Source organism: Marmota marmota, unplaced genomic scaffold (genome assembly GCF_001458135.2).
Source record: "Marmota marmota marmota unplaced genomic scaffold, marMar, whole genome shotgun sequence".
In the NCBI taxonomy this organism is placed as follows: Eukaryota; Metazoa; Chordata; class Mammalia; order Rodentia; family Sciuridae; genus Marmota; species Marmota marmota.
In genome coordinates, this window is record NW_026000016.1 from 31,223,549 (window position 1) to 31,244,619 (window position 21,071).

The window sequence follows — 21,071 nt, forward strand, 5'->3', positions numbered from 1 at the left end:
ATAAGAGACAGGGTCTGGACCTCTGCGCTGCGTGGCGGAGATTCACTCGTCTAGTGCAGACTGTCACCTCCAAAAATCCTACCGATTCCCGGCCGATCTCTCTTTAGTGGAATTTTGCTAGGAGTTTCTCAGCAGGTCGAATCTAAGCGTATCCATGCGTCTCTCTGACCCCGTTGTTGAGGAAGTACTGAAAGTGCTGCCTCCCCTCTCGCCGCCATGTTGGATCCTCCCAATGCTTTTTTTTAAAAAGGACTGTATAACCAAAAAGTAGATAAGGAATATTTGGCTTCACTAGTAATCAAAGACATAATATATATAAAAAACCACAGTGATTAATACTTTTTAAAAAATCAAAATAGTGAAGAGATAATTTAATATGGTAAAACTTAATTTTTCTAAAAGTAATATTTAACAAAATCTATAAAAATGTTTTTATTACTTGAAATATTATTTCATCCCTTACAATTTTCTTAAGGAAATACACAGATACATTGGCACTCTCCACAAAAAATAAGTGTGGAGCAAAACTGAATGTATAATAATTGCAGAATGATTAAAAGAGTTATTTTGTGGAAATCATGATAAATAATGCAGTAAATTCATGATACTTAAAATATGGGGCTATGTAATTTATGGGGTACACAGTACAAATTTTGAAAATATAAAAGGTATACATGCAAGTTTGAAAAGGAATTATATCATGTTAATATTTGGACTTGGTGGTCAAATAACCTATAATTTTTCTATTTCCTTTTTTTAATCTTATGTTACATACACACACTTAGCTGCTGGCTCTTCAATCCAGAAATTACTGTGGAAACTTATAAGAGATACACATTATAACTAGTGACAAGTTATAACTCTTCTTTTGAAGAATATTGGACTGATCATAGCACTTTCAGAACCAGTTTATTCACAGAGAATCATGTGACTGTGTTACCTCTTTGTTAGTGATATACTCATGTGACACTTGACAAACACCATCTTTCACTGCAAGGGAATTGGCTGACAAAAATTAAAACATTGTGAAGAAAGAAAATGTGCAGGTGAAATTCAAATTGAACTTTAGTGGATTTATAAGAAAAAGTTAATCATTGTTGCCCTTTGAGAGATTCTAGATGTACAGCCAGGCTCCTTAGAGAGGGTGAAATTCCCATCAGTGAGGAAAGTGGTTGCCATGCAAAGAATAAGGTGAAGATACCCCTGAGGAAGTAATGCTAGCCAAATTACTACATTAGAGCAATTCTCAGGGATGTTTCACAACACTAAAAGCACAAAGGTCAAAATGTTGAAAGCTGATCCAAATTTTGGAATGAGAATCACAGTTCACCAAGGCATAGGGGAAAAAATGCTTATTTAGAATAATAAGGTATGGTACAAGAGGGCATCATTGTTCAAAGTACTGTTGATAAAGTTTTTGCAAAGAAATAAAGTAACTTGGTTTTCCAGGTATGTATATGTAATGTTTTAACGTACTAAATTAACATTAGTTTTATTATTTTTGGTTTTCCTTTACAGTTATAATTGAGGGTATGAAGTTTTAGTGTTTCGACATTTTTAAGGGTTTTGTAACAAGCATAACTCTTGCCTATAATGAGTTTTTTTTTCTGACTTATAAACATTTTTCAAATACAGTGATCCTTGACTTTTAAATAATGAATATTAGCTTTCCATTTAGTGAGAAAGACTAGATTATTAATAGAAAAAAATCTGAGATGATATTTATTGTTCTTATATGATTTTGTTGTTCCAGTGTGATCGCTGCCTGCCACTGTATAATGACAAGCCTTTCCGCAGAGGCAATCACCTTCATGCTTTCAATTGTAAACCTTGTGAGTGCAATGGCCATTCCAAGAGCTGCCATTACAATGCCTCTGTAGATCCTTTTCCTCTTGAGCATCAGAGAGGAGGAGGAGGAGTCTGTGATGCCTGCCAGCATAACACTACAGGTAACCAGCAAATGGTAAATTGCTCATTTGGCCCCTGAAGCCTGTGTGCACCTATAAACAATGCACAGTATTTATTGTTATCTTATGTAAGAATGGGCTTACATACTATGAGGTTTGAAAAACAAAGCTGGTTCATCAAATTTCCCTAATTCCAAATGACACTCTTGTTCTGAACTATATCTTTTCTGTAGGAGTTTCTTTCTTTTTCTTCTTGTGGTGCTAGGGATTGAACTCAGGGTCACATATGTGCTAGGTAAGTGCTTCATCTTTGAGCTACATCCTCAACCCAGGAAAAATTTTTTTTTTAAAGGATTCACACTGTTTGACTGAATCATAAATACATTTTCATGATTCAGAAATGTTTAGTTTGAAGAAAAAAAATCCCCAAACAAGTGTTCTTTTGTCACTTTTATCTTCCTTATGTCTGTTTTCTCTCACATGGGGGTGTTTACATTTGTTCAGACTTGGCATGGAAAAAATGGCAATCTTCTGTAAAATACTAATTAAATGCAGAAAGTGATAAATTCCTGTTTTAAAACATTTTGACTAGTCATTGAAAATTACTATTTTCTGAAGGGCAGTATGTTATAAACAGAAATAGGCAGCATCTGAATTTATTAAATATCATGGCCCAAGTGTGGTGGATCTGAAATTGATGCTGTGAAGCATGAATGAATTTATTAGATGATTATTGGTGACATAAGGTTTCACAAGGACTTGGCTAGGTCTAGAGATATGAAGATGAATAAGATAATGGATTTTCTTGCCTTTGAGTTATTCTATAGTAGGAAAGGCAGACTATTGAAGGAACAATTCCAAAGTTGTTCTATGAGTGCTAGGACATGGCAAGTACAATGGGAGTTAATCAGGTGGGGAAGCCAGTAAGGAAAACATCTGCAATGGCCTAGAGGAGCTTGAAACATGATACCTTTGGAGAAATGGGAGGAGAAATGGCTGGTGGATTAAAAAAATAAAAGAAAGGAAGGTAGGGGAGTCAGATCACTGAGGGTACCAAGGTCAATAAGATGACACTTAAGGGTTTTACATGTGAAAGGGATGTAATCAGTTTTGTGTTTTTTCAAAGATCCATTTGGTTGTCCAGGGGAGAATGGATTGGAGAAGGTCAAGAATGGTTTGGAAAAAACAGTTAGTTGTGTGCTATAATTGCCCAGGTCAGAAATAATGGTGAGATACATTTAAACAGATGTTGATAGAAGTGTAACCAAGAGACATTTAGAATTGAAAAAGGAGAGCATTTTGTAAGCAGGAAGTAGGTTCAGGGAAGAGGCCAGTCAAGATTGATAACTAATCTTCCAGCTTTAGCAGTAGAGTCAATGTTGGCACTGCCCATCAAGTTAGGAGATTCAGGAGGATCAAGCTAAGAGAGAAGATGCCAAATACTGTTTTGGACATGTTCAGTGTGTGTGTCCAAGAGTTATAGGAAGAACACTCTAGTGGGCAGGTGGAAATCATCCTATAGTTTCTTTATTCTAAACCTTTTATGGTGCCTCAGAAAAGATCAGAATCATCCATATTCTTTAGTGGTATCTTAGGCTTCTCACTCTTGAGAAGTGTATATCTATTCCTACTCATTTAAGATTGATTTTACCCACTAGACTGAAGAAAGTTCTGTGATGAGAAATGGATGTTGTGTGTTTTGCTTACTACTACATTTCTCAGTATTTAGGACAAGGTTTGCAACATGGCAATCACTTCATAAATATTTATTGGATGATAAATAAAGGAGAGATTTCTAGATTGAAGGCAGATTTGGGAGCCATCAGCATATACAAATGGAAATATTTTAGAAACATTATAAATTCATTTAATTAGTCCATAACCAGGATCCATAAATGTGAATTTTCATTTATTTCTGTAGTCTAAAATTGGGACATTTTAAGCAATATTTGAGCAAAGTGCATAATGTTTAAAGAGAAAATCAATAGCTATGAGTTTATTTCTGCTATCTTATATGCTACTCACATTCTTTGTACTGTAGGGCTTTTTCCATATATAAAAAATGGCAAAACTATTCTAACATTTAATAGGAATATTACTTGGTATATCCAAATATATTAAATTTCTATTTGGATATTTGAATGAAAAATAATGACCACTAACAGAAGCATTTACTTTTAATCATGTTAACTATAGAATAATCAATTACATTAAGAGAAGTCTCCAATTTTACAAATTGAGTTTTGGTAAAATATATCTAATGCTACCTTCCTTCTTCTAACTATATAAGTATCATCTACTACAAGTAGAAATTTCTCTTATTTGGTAGAGATGAAGAGCCTGGTCATAGAAGAAAAGTTTTAAGTTTTGAAAGGAATTCTTTTAAAATGTATGGATCCTTACAAAGCATAGCTTTTTAGAAGTGAGGTATTATATAACAGATGGGAGTTTAATGAAGGAAAGCACAGTTTGTAACAGGTTCATTGTTTCATATGCTCTGGATCACTAAATTGGCAGGTAGAGATGAAAGGTGCATTAAAATGGACGTCCCGAAAATTATAGAATTCTCTCAAAGGAATACAGTCTTTAATTTTGAATTATGCAGCTGATTTTAATGAATTGGAAGTCACAATGCATAACCTTTCTCTGACGCAGGGAGGAACTGTGAACTGTGCAAGGATTACTTTTTCCGACAAGTGGGTGCAGATCCTTCAGCCATTGATGTTTGCAAATCCTGTGACTGTGATAAAGCTGGAACTAGAAACAGGAGCCTCCTTTGTGATCTGGTGAGTTTTTTTCCATATTGAAGATAAAAAATGGCTTTCTTTTCCAGAAAGTACTTTTGAGAGATATGGCCCCTGTGCAATGGAAGACCATATTTTCCAAGAAGTTCTCTGTTTGTGTTTGCATTTTATAGAGCTCCTTTCTCACTTAAGGAGGGATCTTGTGCAGTGTTTATCATAGACATGAAATATGGCACTACTAAAAAGGTTCATTTTAGTTTTAATTTTGCAAATGTCACAAAATTGGAGGATTAGAGTTCCAAGTAAACTGGAAAGTAAACCAAGAATATGTCTGAAATTATTGATAAATTAATACTCATAAATGATTAATAAATAAGAAATTTCCCCAAAGTTCCATGGAAGATAGTACAGCAAAGTCACTTATGTGAATATCCAAATGGAAGTCATAATAACCCTACTTCTAATTTTCTTATTCCAATTTTTCTCTTAACATGAAAGTTCAATGGATTTTTATGGTTTTTAAATACTCTTATTACTTATATTACAAATATTGATATATACCTACTTAAATGTAGATTCAAACTAACTTGGGTCCATATATCCTATCTCAAGCCAAAGCAGAAGCTCCATATTTAAAGGGGGGTCTTTAGCTAAAGTTTTTATCTGTTCTTAGTGAAAATTCTGAAAATAGTTAAACAAAAATATGTTTTGAAGAAGCAATTCCATTATATTAATTTTTAATAATTACATATTCTGTTATAAATAATTTAGAATACAGTGGCGAGGAGCATAAACTGCAATCTAGTTACAAGTACTTTTTGTAAACAATAAGCTCAAGACAAAAACACGTTTGTTATATAACTTTGAGCATGCATGCAAAACTGTTTTTCTACTATAAAAGAAAAATATAAACTAGGACAAAATATATATTTTAGAGCCCTAAGAGTAACTATAGTATGTTAATAAGAGGATATCATATGCTTCATTAAAAAGATGAAGAGTAAAAGAATAAACAATGACAGTTTCAACTATTTTTATTTCATGCTATCAAAGGGCTATTTGCTCAGAAAGAGTCATAGTACAATCATTTATTTATGGATTAGTAAATTCTGACTGCATCTTCATATACCTTATCTTTATATATCTACCATGAACTTTCAGAACAGTTGTCTTGCTTGTCATTGAAGCCACAATTCAAATTTTGATAAATTTTAAAAAAATCTCAACTTACCAAATAATTACACAATAAGTCATTGTCAAGTCTCTGTTTTTCACATCTCTCCATGTTATTTTTATTATAGTCTTTGTTAATTTGTTTACTTACTCTAACATAAACAGAATTGTTTCAAATAATAGCACCTAATAAATATTTATTGAAAAAATACTGGAGGAGTGAAGAGAGATTTTCCTGAGCCCTGATGTCTTGGATTTAAAAAAAATTCATTGAAACATAATATTTGTACATCCAATGGGGTACATTATGGTAACCTGATACATGTATATAATGTGTAAAAATAAAACTAGGGTAAAAAGTGTTTCTATCAATGATTTTTATGTAATGGGAATTTCATACTCTTCTATGACACGTTGAAATACAGATTGTTTTAAATTAGTCATTACCCTACTGTGCTGTTAAAAAAAAGAAAAAGAAAAAAGAAAGAAAGAAAGTGAGGGGAGGACCTAATTATTCCACTGTAACTGTATTTTGGTGCCCCTTCCTGAGTTACTTTCTATCTTTCTTTGTGTCTTACCTGTTTCTAGTGACCACTATTCTATTCCATTCTTCTCTAAGGTAAATTTATTAATTTCCACAAATGTGAGAATGTGTGATATTATTTGTTCATATGTCTGGCTTATTTCAGTTAATAGCCTCCAGTTTTATCTACGTTGCTGCAAATGACAGGGTAATATAATCCTGTCTTTACAGCCAAATATATTCCATTGTGTATATAAACCACATTTTCTTTATTCATTTGTTTTTGGGTTTTGCTCAAGATTGCTTTTGCTACTCTCGTTTTTATGTGATTTCACATGAATTTAAGGATTTATAAAATTCTGTATACAAAATCATTGGTATTTTGATAGGAATTGCATTGAATTTATAGATTGCTTTTGGTAGTATGGCCATTTTTAACAATATTAATTTTGCCTATCCATGAAGATGGAAGGTCTTTCCATCACTTAGTATCTTATTTAATTTCTTTCTTTGTTATTTTATAAGTTTTATTGAAGATGTTTATTACCTTCTAGGTTAAGTTTTTTCCTAGGTATTTTATGTTTTTGAAGCTATTGTGAATGGGATTATTTTCTGGATTTCTTTCTTAGTGGGTTCATTATTGTTGTATAGGAAAGTTACCAATTTTTGATTGGTGTATGTTGATTTTGTTTTCTGTTACTGTGCAATGTTTGTTTTTCAAATCTAAGGTCTTTTAGTGTGGTTCTTAGGGTCCCTAAATGTAGAAGCATCATTTGCAAATATGGGTAAGTTGACTTTCTTCTTACTTGTATACCTTTAATTTCTTTCTCTTGCCTTATTGCTGTGGCAAAAATTTCAAGTTGTATATTGAATAAGAGCAGTGATGGGAGATAGCTATGTTTTGTTACTGATTTTATAGGAAATGCTTTCAGTTTTTCCCCATTCAGTATAATATTTGCTATGGGTTTGTTGTATATAGCCTTTAGTATGTTGAAATCTGATCCTTCTATACATGGTTTTTATTATGCACATATGTTGAATTTTCTCACAGGCTTTTTTTCTGTGTCTATTGAGACGATCTTATGATTTTTTTTTTATCTTTGATTTTTTTTTATGTTCTGTATTAAATATATTGGTTTAAATATCTTGAATCATTCTTGCATTCCTGTAATGAAATCAACTTGATCATGGTGTATGATCTTTTGCATATATTGTTGAATTTTATTTGCATATATTTTATTAAGAATTTATATCTGTGTTCATCAGGATATTGCTGTACATTTTTGTTTTTGTTCTTATCAGTTTGGGATAGCAAGGTAATGATGGCTTTATGGAATAAGTTTGAGAGAGTTACTTCCTTTTTTATTTTATGCAGTATTTTGAGGAATATTGATATTAGCTTCTCAAAAGTCTGACAAAATTTACTTGTGAATCCAACTAGTCCTGAGATTTTCTTTGGTGGGAGATTCTTTATTACTACTTCAACCTCATTGCTTGTTATTAATATATTTGGGCTTTTTATATTCTGTTGGTTTGATTTTGGAAGGTCATATGTGTCTATAAATTTTTCCATTTCTTTGAGACTTTCTAATTTATTTGCATATAATTTTTCAAAAATATCTTACTGGTATCTATACAAATATCTTCATTTTTGTCTGTACTATTATTTATTTGGGTATTTTCTGTATTTCTTTTAGGCTCTTTGTCCAATGGGTTTTCATTTTTGTTAATTATTTCAAAGAACTCAATTTCACTTATTCTTTGTATTATAATTTTAGACTGTATTCATTTATTTCTTCTCTGATCTTTATTATTCTTTTCCCTTAACTAATTTTGGGTTTGGTTTGATTCTTTTTTAAGACTGTGAGATGCATCATTAGATCACTTATTTATGATCTCTGTTTTGTTTTTTAAAATTTATTTATTTTGTAATACTGAGACTTGAATCCAGGGGCACTCTACCACTGAGCTATAGCTTCAGCCCTTTTTATTTATTTGTTTTTATTTTAAAACAGGGGATTTCTAAGTTGCTGAGGTTGGCCTCAGACTTGTGATTTCCCTGCCTCAGCCTCCTGAGTCACTGTGGTTACAGACATGTGCCACCATGCCTGGCTGTTTATTTAATATAGGAACTTATACCTGTAAATTCCCTCTTAGAATTGCTTTCAGTATATCCAGAGGAATGGGTATGTTGCATTTTCTTTTTCATTTGATTCTAGGAATTTTTAAATTTCCCCTGATTTCTTCAGTGACTCAACTGTCCAATCAAAAGTATAGTATTCAATTTTCATCTGTTTGTATAATTTTTATAGTTTCTCTGTTAATTTCTAGTCTAATTCAGTTATGATTTCATGAGTTGAAACAAATTATTTCCTTTTTTGTATTTGATAAAACTTGCTTTGTGGCCTAAAATATGAAATGTTTGGGGGAAAGTTTTGGTGATAAAAAGAATATATATTCTGCAGCTGTTGAAAGTAATATTCTGTAGATATCTTTAAAGTCCATTTAATCTATAATGTAATTTAACTCTGATGTTTCTTTGTTGATTTTTTTTTGGCCTGGAGGATCTATATATTGATGAGAATGAAGTCTTAAAGTCGCTCAACATTATTATCCTAGGCCCTACCTCTCTCCTTTTATGTCCCGTAGTTTTTATTTTACAAAATTAGGTGCTCTAACATTCAGTGCATATATGTTGATAATCATTTTTTCTTGAAGAATTCACTACCCTTAATATGTAGTGAATCTTGTCTTTTTTGATCAATTTTGACTTGAAGTCTATGTTGTTAAATAGAAGTATAGCTATTCCTGTTTGCATTTAGATTCCATTTGATTTGAATATTATTGTTACTCCTTTAACTTCAGCTTGTGTATGTGTTTGCCAGTGAGGTAAGTTTCTTGCACGCAGAAAACAATTGTTTTTTTTTTTTTGTTTTGTTTTGTTTTAATTTAATTTTAATTCAGCCAGCTAGTCTGTGTCTTTTAACTATAGAATTAAGACCATTTATATGTCAGCATTATTATGGAAAGTATTGTACTAGTTCCTGAAATTTTGTTACTTTTCTTCTGGTTGTTTTGAATGATCCATGTTAATTTTTCTTCCTTATTCATCTCAGAGGTTTATTGGTTTACTAAACTAACCATGTGTGATTCTTTGCTCATTGTCATTCCCCTCTCCTCTCTTCTAATAAGGTTTATTATTTTCTATGCTTTCATGATTATGTTTGTCTTCTTTCCTCTTCTTGTCTATGATTCTTTTTAAGTATCTTCTGCAATGCTGGATTAGTGGATAATGAATACCTATAGTTTATTCTTACCTCTGAAGGTCTTGGTTTCATCTTCTTCAATCCTGAAGGATTATTTTGGTGGATATAGTAATCAAGGATTGCGTTTTTCCCCCCCAGAGGTTGAAATACATCATTAGAGTTTCTACTAAGAAATCTGCTATTATTCTGAGGGATTTGCCCTTATAGGTGACAATTCTTGACACTTATCTTTTGCACTTTTGATATTCTTTATTTGTTTCTGTACATTTGACAGTTAATTATAATATGTCATGGGAAGGTTCTATTCTAATCATGTCTTTTTGTGATTCTAAATTTCTTCTTTATCTTGCTGTCCATATATTTCCCATGCCTTGGGCAATTTCCTGCTATTATTTCAAAGAATGGGTCTTCTGTGCCATTAGTCTGTACCGCTACTTCTTCCTCTAAACCTAAAAGTTATCAGTTTGGTCTTTTAATGTTGATCCAGAGTGTTTACACATTCTATTTGTAGTTTCTTGTTATTTTCTATTACTGTCGGAAATAAATGCTAGTTCATCCACCTTGTCTTCAAGCCCTGATATTCTTTAGTCTTCTTTATATATTTATTTGTGAAGTTTTCAATTGAGCTTTTTGCTTTTCTGAGCTTTTTATTTCCAAGATATCCACTTCACTTTTTTTCAGATTCTCCATGATTTTATTGAACACCTCCTTCATATCCTTCATTATTTTTCTTAATTTATCCAGCTATTTATTTGTATATTCTTTGGAATAATTGATAATTTCAGCAATATTTTGAATTATGTCAGCAATTTCCTTTACTTTGATATTTTGGAGTCAGTTCCAGTTATTTACTCGGAAGAGACATTTTATCTTATTTTTTTTTCATTTTTGTGTGTGTTTATATGTTGAGGTTTGTGCATCTGTTGGGATGGATATATTTTTCACTTTTATGTTAGGGTGTTCTTAATGAGTAGCTGTTCTTTGAGAACTGGATCCCTAGTACCAAACAGAGGAAAATACAAACTATGGTAAAGAAAACCAAATGTATAAGTATACTAAAAACCACTTAAAACCCAAAACTAAACTACCAGCAATAATAAAATAAAGGGGGAAATAATATAGAAAAAATGATTAAGTCAAAATATTGATAAAGGTATAATTAATAATAACAAAATAATTTTTAAAAGGTGGAACAGGGGAGGAAGAGAAAGAAGAAGTAAGACTTAAAAAGAGGAAAGAAAATGAGAAAGGGAAGGGAAAGTGAGAAGAAAGTAAGAGACAAAAGTTCAATTAAAGAATAAAAATGTATATAAAAATAGAAAAGGAAAGAAAGAAAAACAAGTCCAAAAATGTTTTTTCCTGATATGCTAGGGTTGGAGAAGTTTCTTTTGGGGATGCATAATATTGGAATCTGCCAGGTAATATCCTGGGTATTAACTTGCCACTGGGTCCTTTTTGGAAGTTATCTCTGCTCCTTCCTAAAAACTTGTTCTTTGTAGGCAGAAGTCTTTTCCACATTTCCCTGGGTTAATGGTATTTTGTCTGCACCAGGGCTGCATTCACTCTAGAGACTGGGAGGGGGCCAGGGAAAGAAAGAAAGAGAGAGTAAATATCTGAGTTATGTCTAGCCCAACTAGTTCATGACATGGGCCAGGCAGGTGTCTACTCATTCCCAACCCCCTCCCACCAATCTGTGCAGTTTAGGGCATAGAAAACGTCCAAGGTAATCTGTATCCCCAAAGATGTTAGGGAATGAGAGAAGCAAACAAACCCATGAATTCTGTGCTGGAGGGGGTAACCCCAGGAACCAAGCAACCTACCAACCCACATCTTAGTGGTTTCAGTCCTGCCCCCCTTGTAAACACATGTGATGGGTCCACACTCCTTGGGACAGATGGTGGTGCCTCTGACAACCATTTCCTCTGTAGCCCAAGTTACCTACTACTTAAACTTCTCAGTGGGACTTCCCTTCTCCATGACTATCTTTGCCATCTTCTATCCAGTCTCTGCTGTTGTGTATTCCTAGGGACCCTAAATTGTAATTGTTCTGAGTATTCTGATCTATATAGCTCAGTCCCAAATAATTGCCATCCCCTCTTTCAACATGGTTTTCATTAGAGCACTCTGAGAAATGGAGAGTGATTCATTGGATTTCTTCTCCAAATCTAGTCTGCAATCCAGAAGTATTCACTTTCAGCCCAATTCCATGCTCTGGATTTAAGTCTTGAAGGAATTGTGGGTTTCTTCTGTGTTAAGATTGCTAGTTCTTAGTTCATCCTTGGGGTTCACCTGTACTCTGTAGGCTTGCCTTGGGCTTGTGAATCAAGTTCCCCCTCCGTCTGGGGAACTGAGGTTGAAATTATAGACTGCTTCATATTTATCTCTGAGTTGCTTTTCTGCTTCTCTGTGCTTTTTATCATTTCCTTCTCTTCGTTTTTGATTCTTAGACCTCTTTTTCCTTTCTTGACCTCAAAAATTGTTTCATTTCACTCACATTCATGTGAAGGAAACATCTACTTTGCAAATTTCTATTTTGCAAAATTGAATCTGTCTTTTTATTGGTGAATTTAATTCATTTTACATTCAAGGTAGTTATTAGTATGTTTAAATTTTCTTCTGTCATTTGTTACTTGTTTTCTGCTTGTTTTGCATATATTTGGTTTCTTTCCCTCTTATTATTGTATCATTTTTTAAATTTGGTAGTCTTCTATCATACTTGGGTTTGGTTCTTTTCTCTATTTCATGTATACATTCTACTAGTAAATTTTGAATATTTGTGCCATCATGGTGATTGTTTTCATTGTTTTGTTTCTAGTGTAGGACTCCATTACACATTTCTTATAAGGCTGGTCTTGCAGAGATAAAGTCCTTCAATCTCTGCGCATGTGGGAAATACTTTATTTCATCTTTTTTTTGGCAGAGTAATATTATCATGTATAATATTTCTTGGTTCTTGGTTGGCAGTGCCCCCCTCTTTCAGTACTTTTGATATACCATTCCATTTTCTTCTGCACTCTAAGCTTGATGCTAAGAAATCTGCTGTAAGTCTTAAGGAGCATTCCTTTTTATATGACTTTATTCTGTATTCTCTCTTTTTAAGCATTCTCTCTTTGTCATGTCCAAGTGACATTTTTGCTATAATATGCATTGGTGAAGGTCTTTTTCGGTGAAATCTAGTTAGAGTCCTTTGGGTTTCTTGTATCTGTATGTCCACATCTTTTTGAAGTTTGGGGAAATTTCAGCTATTGTTTCATGAAATAGGCTTTCGGTGCCTTTCCCCTTTTCTTCACCTTCTGGAATTACTATAGTGCAAATAATTGTTCACTTAACACTGTCCCATAAAGTTTGTGTCCTCCTCCTCCTCCTCTCCCTCCTCCTCCTGCTTCTCTCCCTCCCCCTCCTCCTCCTCTCCCTCCTGCTCCTCCTCCTCCTCCTCTTTAAAGAATTTAACTTTTATTTATTTATTTATTTTTATGTGATGCTGAGGATCAAACCCCAGTGCCTCACCAGTGCAAGGCAAGTGCTCTGTCACTGAGCCACAACCCCCGCCCCTCTTCATTCTTTTTAATATTTTTTTTCTTTTTATCTGACTGTATTAGTTCAAAAGATGTGTCTTCAAGTTCAAAGATTCTTCTGACTGCTTGTAGCCTACTGTGTATCTTTAATTTCACTGATTGATGTTTAACTCCAGTATTAATGATTGGTTCTTTTTTGGTGACTTCAATCCCTTTAGTGAATTTCTCACATATATACTAAAATTTTCTCCTTATATTTTTGTATTGTCACATGTATTATTATTCATCTCACAGACTTTTCTTAAGATTGTTATTTTGAATTTTTTTTTCAGGCATTTATAGATTTCCTTAAAATAAGGATTCAGTTTTGGAGAATCACTGTTTTCCTTTGATAATGTCATGTTTCATGTTTCTTCTCATGTCCTTGAGTGGATGCCTGTGCATTTGATATAATGTTTGCCCTTCTAATTTTATGGAGTAGCTTTTATAGGATTTTTTTTTTTAAAGATAGGATGTCAGTTGGGTAGGCACTTTGCTTTTGGTTAGAGTGAAGCTTGAAAGCTCAGAAATATAGTTTTTGTGTGGTTTATTCATCTTTGATGTTAACAAGGTCTCTCAGTGCCTCTAGACCACAACAGTTTATGAAGGTAGTTACGTGACTTTGTGGTACATATAGCTTCTAAAGGTATGTGTCCTCAGAGTTGAGTATTCTCACATTGGTGCTTGGGGAGGCAGGCATCTGCCACAGTCTTGGTTGTATGTTCCGAGGTCCCTTTTGTCAATCACAGGTGAAACCAAGTGCTATGATACAAGCAACCGTGGTACCTATGATATATAATATGAAAGAGACCTTCCCTAGTACATCAGGATGAATGTGGAAGATGTCTAGGCCTGTGGTACTAGGAAGGGATGGGACCTTCCCCAGACCGTAGGGTGGGGGGCAACAACAGGTGATGCTCATATCTATGATACCAGTAACTTTAGATTTGAGTTTGTAGAAAACTAAGGGGACCATCCTTAGGTAATGCAGGGGTGACTAAAATTGCTGCTGGAGCTTATAGTATTGTTATCTTCTTTCATAGAGCTCTGATGCCCAGATGGTACCTTCCACATATCCCAAGGGACAAGCACAAGTAATGTCAGCACTTTGGGTACCAGCATCTGAAATCTCAAGTCTGTGGGCTATGAAGTAGAACATCACTAAGTCTTGTGGTTTGAGTATGGGTGGTACCAGGATTATAGATTTGTTATCGGTGGTTCAGAGCTGTGTATTATGATTGGTAATGTCCCTAGGTCATTTAATAAAGTGCAGGTAGTTACAAGGTTTGTGTCATTGGTAGCCATGGGTCTGGAGTTATAGGACATAAATGGAATTTTCCCCTGGTCCCCAAGAACAAACATGGGTAATGCTATTTTTTCACACCAGCAATTGGAGTCCCAAGGGTATAAACTGGAAAGTGTACCTTTCCTAGTTTCCACTCAGTGAATGCAGATAAAGCCAGGGGATGGGGCTTCTGGTTGATGTGTTCCTGGAACTGTGTGGAACATAGATGGGATATTTCCTAGCTCCTGATCAGCAGGAATGAGTGAAACTAAGTCTTTGCACTATAGCTACATTCTCAATGCTGTGGGCTAGTTTTATTAAGTAAGTTTGAGTAGAAGTTGAGCATACAACTATAGCAGCCACTGATCCTGAAGCTGTAGGATGATGAGGGGTTGTTTTCCACTTAGTAAGGTGTGTACCATGCCCAGACTTCTGACAGTATGAAGGGACCCACTGCCAGGGCTAAATAAATCAAAATGGGCTCCAGCTGTGACTGTTGTAGCAGCTTATATTCTGGGGATTGAGGGTACACAGAGTGAATTCCTTCTTTGGAACAGAGCAATCACTCTTACACCAGCCAGTTTCCAAACTGAATTTAAAGCTTGTGAGGACTGGGATTCTCCTATATGTAGGAAGGTTGACTTGCTGCTATTATCGGGACCACTGGCGCTTTTCTGCTTACATTTACCCAGCATGTATGAGATGTCGACATGACTGTTCTGAGGTAATCTTCCTCCTCCCAGAGAGCCAAGTTTAAAAGTATAACTTGCTTTGTTCATTTCTCCAGGTTGCCTTACTGACTCTGTGATTCTTAGAGTTTCCGAAACTTGCTTGTCCATTTACAGAGTTCTCCCTCACTCTCCTCAAAATATTTTTTTTTCTCTGCTGCCCTTGCTTGTCTCTGTGACAGATTCATGCACAGGATACCTCTATCAGCATATTGACCCCATTATCTCATAGATTGTTGTTCAGAATGGTCATTAAATAATCTTAGCATCATGTACAATTGTCACTTAGAGGACAGTTTTTTTTTCTCACTGAAGATGTAAGTTTATGTAAGCTTGGTATAGAGTAATGAAAGATTATGCACTAAAAACCTAACTAACTGTCAAAACCCATGTGAATTCAAGTATGGCAGATTTTTCTGTCAATCTCACAAGTCAGATGGAAGTATAAGTATTTACAAGAAATAAAAGTAAATTTTTTCTGAACCCAAATTTATATTTCAAGTTCATTTCAATGAAGTGGTAGACAGTTTGGGGTAGTTCTTCACAAATATTTAGGAATGGATTATTCCAGGCAAAAAAAATTCCACTCTGGTCAATTTCAGCCTACTAATGAGATATCATTGAATATGGAATTTGAAAGAGACATTCTCTAATGTGCTATTACAAGACAGTTCAGACTGTTCCAGCACATTTCTAGTTTTAGATCCTTTCCCTTACCTCTTGTATGATGGGTCTAATTTTTGAGTGGAATTGTAGAAGGGTAAGCCAAAGCAACGACTTTTTAAAATATGGATCCTCTCTGGACCTTGATGTTATTTGTTTATCCAAACAAACCTTGAGGGTTCCTTGACATAGAGAAAGTCCTTTCCCTATCAGTTATATAGGTAACCTAAGAGATCTAGTGAAGAGCAAGAACTTCTAACCCTGTCCAGTGGTACAGGAAGACTCACTTTCACTAAGTATCAGTGGGAAAACTTGGCTTCCATCTTAACTAACAATACAAGACAGAATTCCCTTTTTATTCGCTGAAAGGCCTAACCAAAACAGAAGATTTTTCCAAAGATCCAGAGCTTTTGACATCAAAATGTACAGGTTTCAGTAAAAAGAAGAAAATAATAATTTATGAAGAACTAAGAAGAGAAAAAAAGAATAAACAAAATTAGCACTAACATGATAAAAAAAAAAGTTAGAATAGTTAGAATTGTAGGATTTTAAAGAATCCATCAGAACTGTGACCAAAGTACCAAACATAGACAAAGGAGAAAAGAGTTATTTTGGCTTATGATTTTTGAGGTTTGGGGGCGTGATTAGCTGGTTTCATGGCTCTGAGCCGGAGGTGAGAAAGACCATCATGGTGGAAGGGCATGGCAGAAGAATGCTGCTCAGTTTATGATAGCTAGGTAAGAAATAAGGGAGTAGAGAAGGGGACAGAGATAAGATAAACCCTTCCCAGGCATGCCCCCTGTGACCTCCTTTCTCCAAGAAGATTCTACTTTCCAATAATTCATTCCAATTATGATATTTTATTTTTGTCTTTTGACAGTACTGAGGATTAAATCCAAGGGTGCTAGTCAACTGAACTATACCCCTAGTCATATATATATATAATTTTGAGATGGAGTCATTTAATTGTCCAGCTTGATCTCAGAACTGAAAATCCTCCTGTCTCAGAGCCCCCTGAGTAGTTAGGATTATAGTCATGTGTCACTGTACCCACCCTATTCAAATTATTTTTTTTTCATTTTTAATTTTTTTACTAGTGAAGTACAGTTATACATAACATGTGGGTCCATTCTGACATAATCACACATGCATGAAATATGATTTTCTGCACTTCTGTTCCCAGTACTTCTTCCTTTCCTCCCCTTTCCCTTCCTTTGCTCTCGTTCTGCTACTCTACTGGTCTTCCTTCTCTTTATATAGAATTTTAAAAAGTGGTACTTTATAGATATACAGAAAGATGAAATCCACTATAGTATATTCATATGTGCACATAGCACTTTGTTCAGTCCAATCCCTCTGTTTCTTCCTTTTCTCATCCATGCTTCCTCCCCACCTGTCCATTTGGTCTGCTCTGCTGATCTCTTTTTAATTTTCATTGGTTTAATTCTCCTTCCCACCCCCCTTATTTTGGTCTAGCTGCTGCATATGGGAGAAAATATTCAACTGCTGAGTTTCTGAGCCTGGCTTATTTCAGTTAGCATGATGTTCTCTAGTGCTATTCATTTACCAGAAAATACCATAATTTTAGTTTTGTGACTGAGTAAAACTCCATTGTGAATATATAACACATTTTCTTTATCCATTAATCTTTCAAAGGGCATCTGAGCTGATTCCATAACTTGGAGTTGTCCATCAAATTCATTAACCCATGGATGAGGCTAGAGCCCTCATGATCCAATCATTTCCTTTTTAAAGGCCTCACCTCTGGATGTTGCTGATTAGGGACCAAATACTCTATAGATGAGCTTTTGTGGGACATTCTAGATTTAAACTATAACAGGAACACACTAGAAAAAAAATAGTCTCAGCAAAGAAATAGAAGATATAAATAAGAACCAGGTTGAAATTTTAGAATTAAAAAAATTCAATGACTGGAATTAAAAAAAACAAACAAAACTCAGTGGATGGGATCAATGAATAAGTAGACTAAGAACAATGGGCAGAATGGAAGACACAAAAAAAAGGATTAGTGATATTGAAGGTAACACAATAGAAATTACCCAATCTAAACAGCACAAGTAAAATGGAGTGGAAAAAAGAGATGAATTCGGCATTAGGGACCTGTGGGATATAACTTTCAGGTCATGAGAGTCTTAGAAAAAAAGAGTAAGGAAGATGAGTGTGTTGAAACAAGTTGAAGACAGGATGTCTGAAAATTCTAAAATTTAACAAAGTATTTTCAACCTAGAATCTCAAGAAAATTAATGAAATCTTAACAATATAAACCCAAAGTAATCTACTCTAAACACATTTAAGTCAAGTTTCTGAAAACAAAAGAAAAAGTAAAAGCAGCTGGAGAGTAGTAGTATATCACCTATTGGAGTAAAATCAATTTCAAAGACAGCTGATGATTTCTCATCAGAAACTGTAGAGATCAGGAGAAGGTGGACAGCATTTTTCAAATGCTGAAATGAAGAGAATAATCAACCTGGAGCTCTATATTAGTGAAAATATGCTTCAAAAATGAAGAAATGCAGATATTCTTCAAAAATGAGGAAATATGCTTCAAAATATGCTTCAAAAATGAGGAAATGCAGATATTCTCAGATGAAGGGTAATTAAGATTTGTCTCCAGCATATCTATTGGCTAAAAGATTTTCTCTGAACAAAAAGAAAGCATAAAAAGAGGAAAGTTTAAATGTCAGGAAATAATGAACTTCAGAGACAGTTAAAATATTGATAAATGACTTTTCCCTCTATTTTTTCTATTTGTTGGTTGAAACAAAAATTATATTGCTTTGTCATGTAGTTCCCAACATATCAAAAGTAATGTTTCAGATAACTATATTTAAAACAGAGGGCAAAATAATATAAATGGAACATTTTTCCACTCTTAACTGGAAATGATTTTAAAACAGAAATGTTTGATACATCATGTACATACAATATATTGCCTAGAACAACTACTAAACAAGCCATCCAAAAATATGTTCTCAAAATATTGCAATTAATAAAAATGGAATTCTGAAATATGTTCAAGTAACTCATTAGCAGTAAGAAAAAGTAAAAGTTGTAGAAAGAATGAAAAATGTTCTACTTTACCAAAGTTAGCATAAAGCAAGTTAAGAGTCGCTATATTAATATTAAATAATGCAGATTTTTATTTAATTTTTTTGCAGATTTCAAAAATTTCTAGAGACCAACATTACCTAATGATAAAAGAGTCACTTAAGCAAGAAGACATATAAACCATCAATGCATATGTACCAAACAGCAGAGTTGCCAAATTTATGAAGAAAAAAACTGATAAAAGTGAGAACAAACAGAAAAACCCACAGTGGAAGTTTCAACATCCTCCTTTCAACAATTTGATAGGACAATTCAACAAAAAATCAGCAAAAGTAATAGAAGTAAATAATACCTTTAACCATTAAGAATTATGTAACAATGGACAATGAACAGCAGAATATGTACATATAATGTTTATATACCAATATAGACAATATCCTGGATTATCAATAAAACCTCAGCAAATATTTTTAAAAAACCAAAACCATAAAGGAGGGAATATATGTTGACTACAAAAAATAAATCAAAGTAGAAATAAACAACATAAGGGTAAAAAGAATCTTCAATTGCTTGAAAACAAAACAAACATTTTACCACAGGTCATAGAAAATGCATCAATAGGAATGTAAAAGGAAATATTGAACTGAACAAAAATTATAATGCAACATATTAAAAATTATGTGATAAGAAATTTTGTACCATTATGAGCTTACTTTAGAAACCAGAAAATATCTCAATAATCTAGACGTCCATTTTAAAAAAAGAACAAAATAAACTAAAATTAAGAAGAATAAAGGAAATAGTAAAACAGTGGAGCAGAATTCAATAAAGTTTAAAACAAAAGAATCAATGATAAACTCTGGCTCTTTGGAAAAATCAACAAAATTGACCAACCTCTACCAAGACTGACAAAAAAGGAGAAAATATAGATTACTAATAGCAGAATTGAAACAGGAATATGACTAAAGATCTTGCAGATATTAAAAAGATAATGTTACTAATAACTCTATACATGTATAACTTAGATGAATTGAAGGTTCTGTTTCAAAAGCAAAATTTGCCACAGCTCACTAATACCAAAAATAACTTAGAATAGCCCTACAACTAATAAGGTAATTGAACTTGTAATTTAACAACTTCCAAAACGGAAATATCCACACCCAGATTACTGAAGAATGCTACTAAACCATTAGATTGATTAATGCCAGTTCTTCATCTCTTACAGAAAAAGGAGAGGAAGGAACACTTCCTAATGTATTTTATCAAAGTTTATCAAAACCAGGCAAACGTGGCCCATAAAAGAAAATTATAGACCAACACCTATATTTTATGAATATATTTATTCATATATTTATTTTATGAATATAGATACCAAAATTCTTAACAAAATTTTGGCAAATAGAAGTCAGCAACATGAAAATAATAATTATGAACAAATACCAGTGTGGTTTTATTCTAGGATTGTAATACTGGTTCAGTATTTGAAAATCAACCAATATAATTTACCTTGTTAACAGGCTAAAGACAGAAAAACCACATTATGATAATAGGGACAGAAATATTTTTTGGTAAATTTCAATACCCAATCACACTAAACAAACAAAAGTAACAGAGAACATCCTTCATTTGGAAAAAAATTACCATAAAAAAACTACCTACATATGACATCCTACTTTCAAATTAAAGACTAAGTTCTTTCTTGTAAAATAAAAAATGAGACAAGGATATCCACTCTCAGTACTAGTATTCACTATAGTACATAGTGGTTTAGCCATCACAGTAAATCAAGAAAAGGATATAAAAGGCACACTGATTAGAAAGGAAAAAAAAATAGAATTGTTGTTATTTGCATTGACATGATCATCTATGTAGAAAATCACAAGTAATAAAAAAAACCTTTAGAACTAATAAATGAGTTCCATGAAGTTTCATAATATGAGATCCACATCTAAAAATTCTATTTCTAAATTCTAGTTTTGAGCATTTGAACACAGAAATCAAATACTCCGTATTGCTTAAGATATGTATGTGTATGCTAAGGATATGTATTTAAATGCTGCAATCCACAAAAATCTGATAAAAGAAAGCAACCAAAGATCTAAAGAGAGAGTTGTTTTATATTAATGGATTGGAAGACAGCATAGAAAAAATGGTCACTT

At 33.4% G+C, this 21,071-nt stretch overlaps 1 protein-coding gene across 1 annotated transcript in view; it reads left to right on the forward strand.

Annotated features, from left to right (window-relative positions):
- The window catches only part of Ush2a (usherin), a 740,698-nt gene that overhangs the window by 126,130 nt on the left and 593,497 nt on the right, over positions 1-21,071 (forward strand). The window contains exons 10-11 of the mRNA XM_015483330.2: positions 1,754-1,949; positions 4,563-4,693. Coding sequence (XP_015338816.1) covers positions 1,754-1,949; positions 4,563-4,693 — 327 coding nt within the window. The remainder of the gene's footprint in view (positions 1-1,753; positions 1,950-4,562; positions 4,694-21,071) is intronic.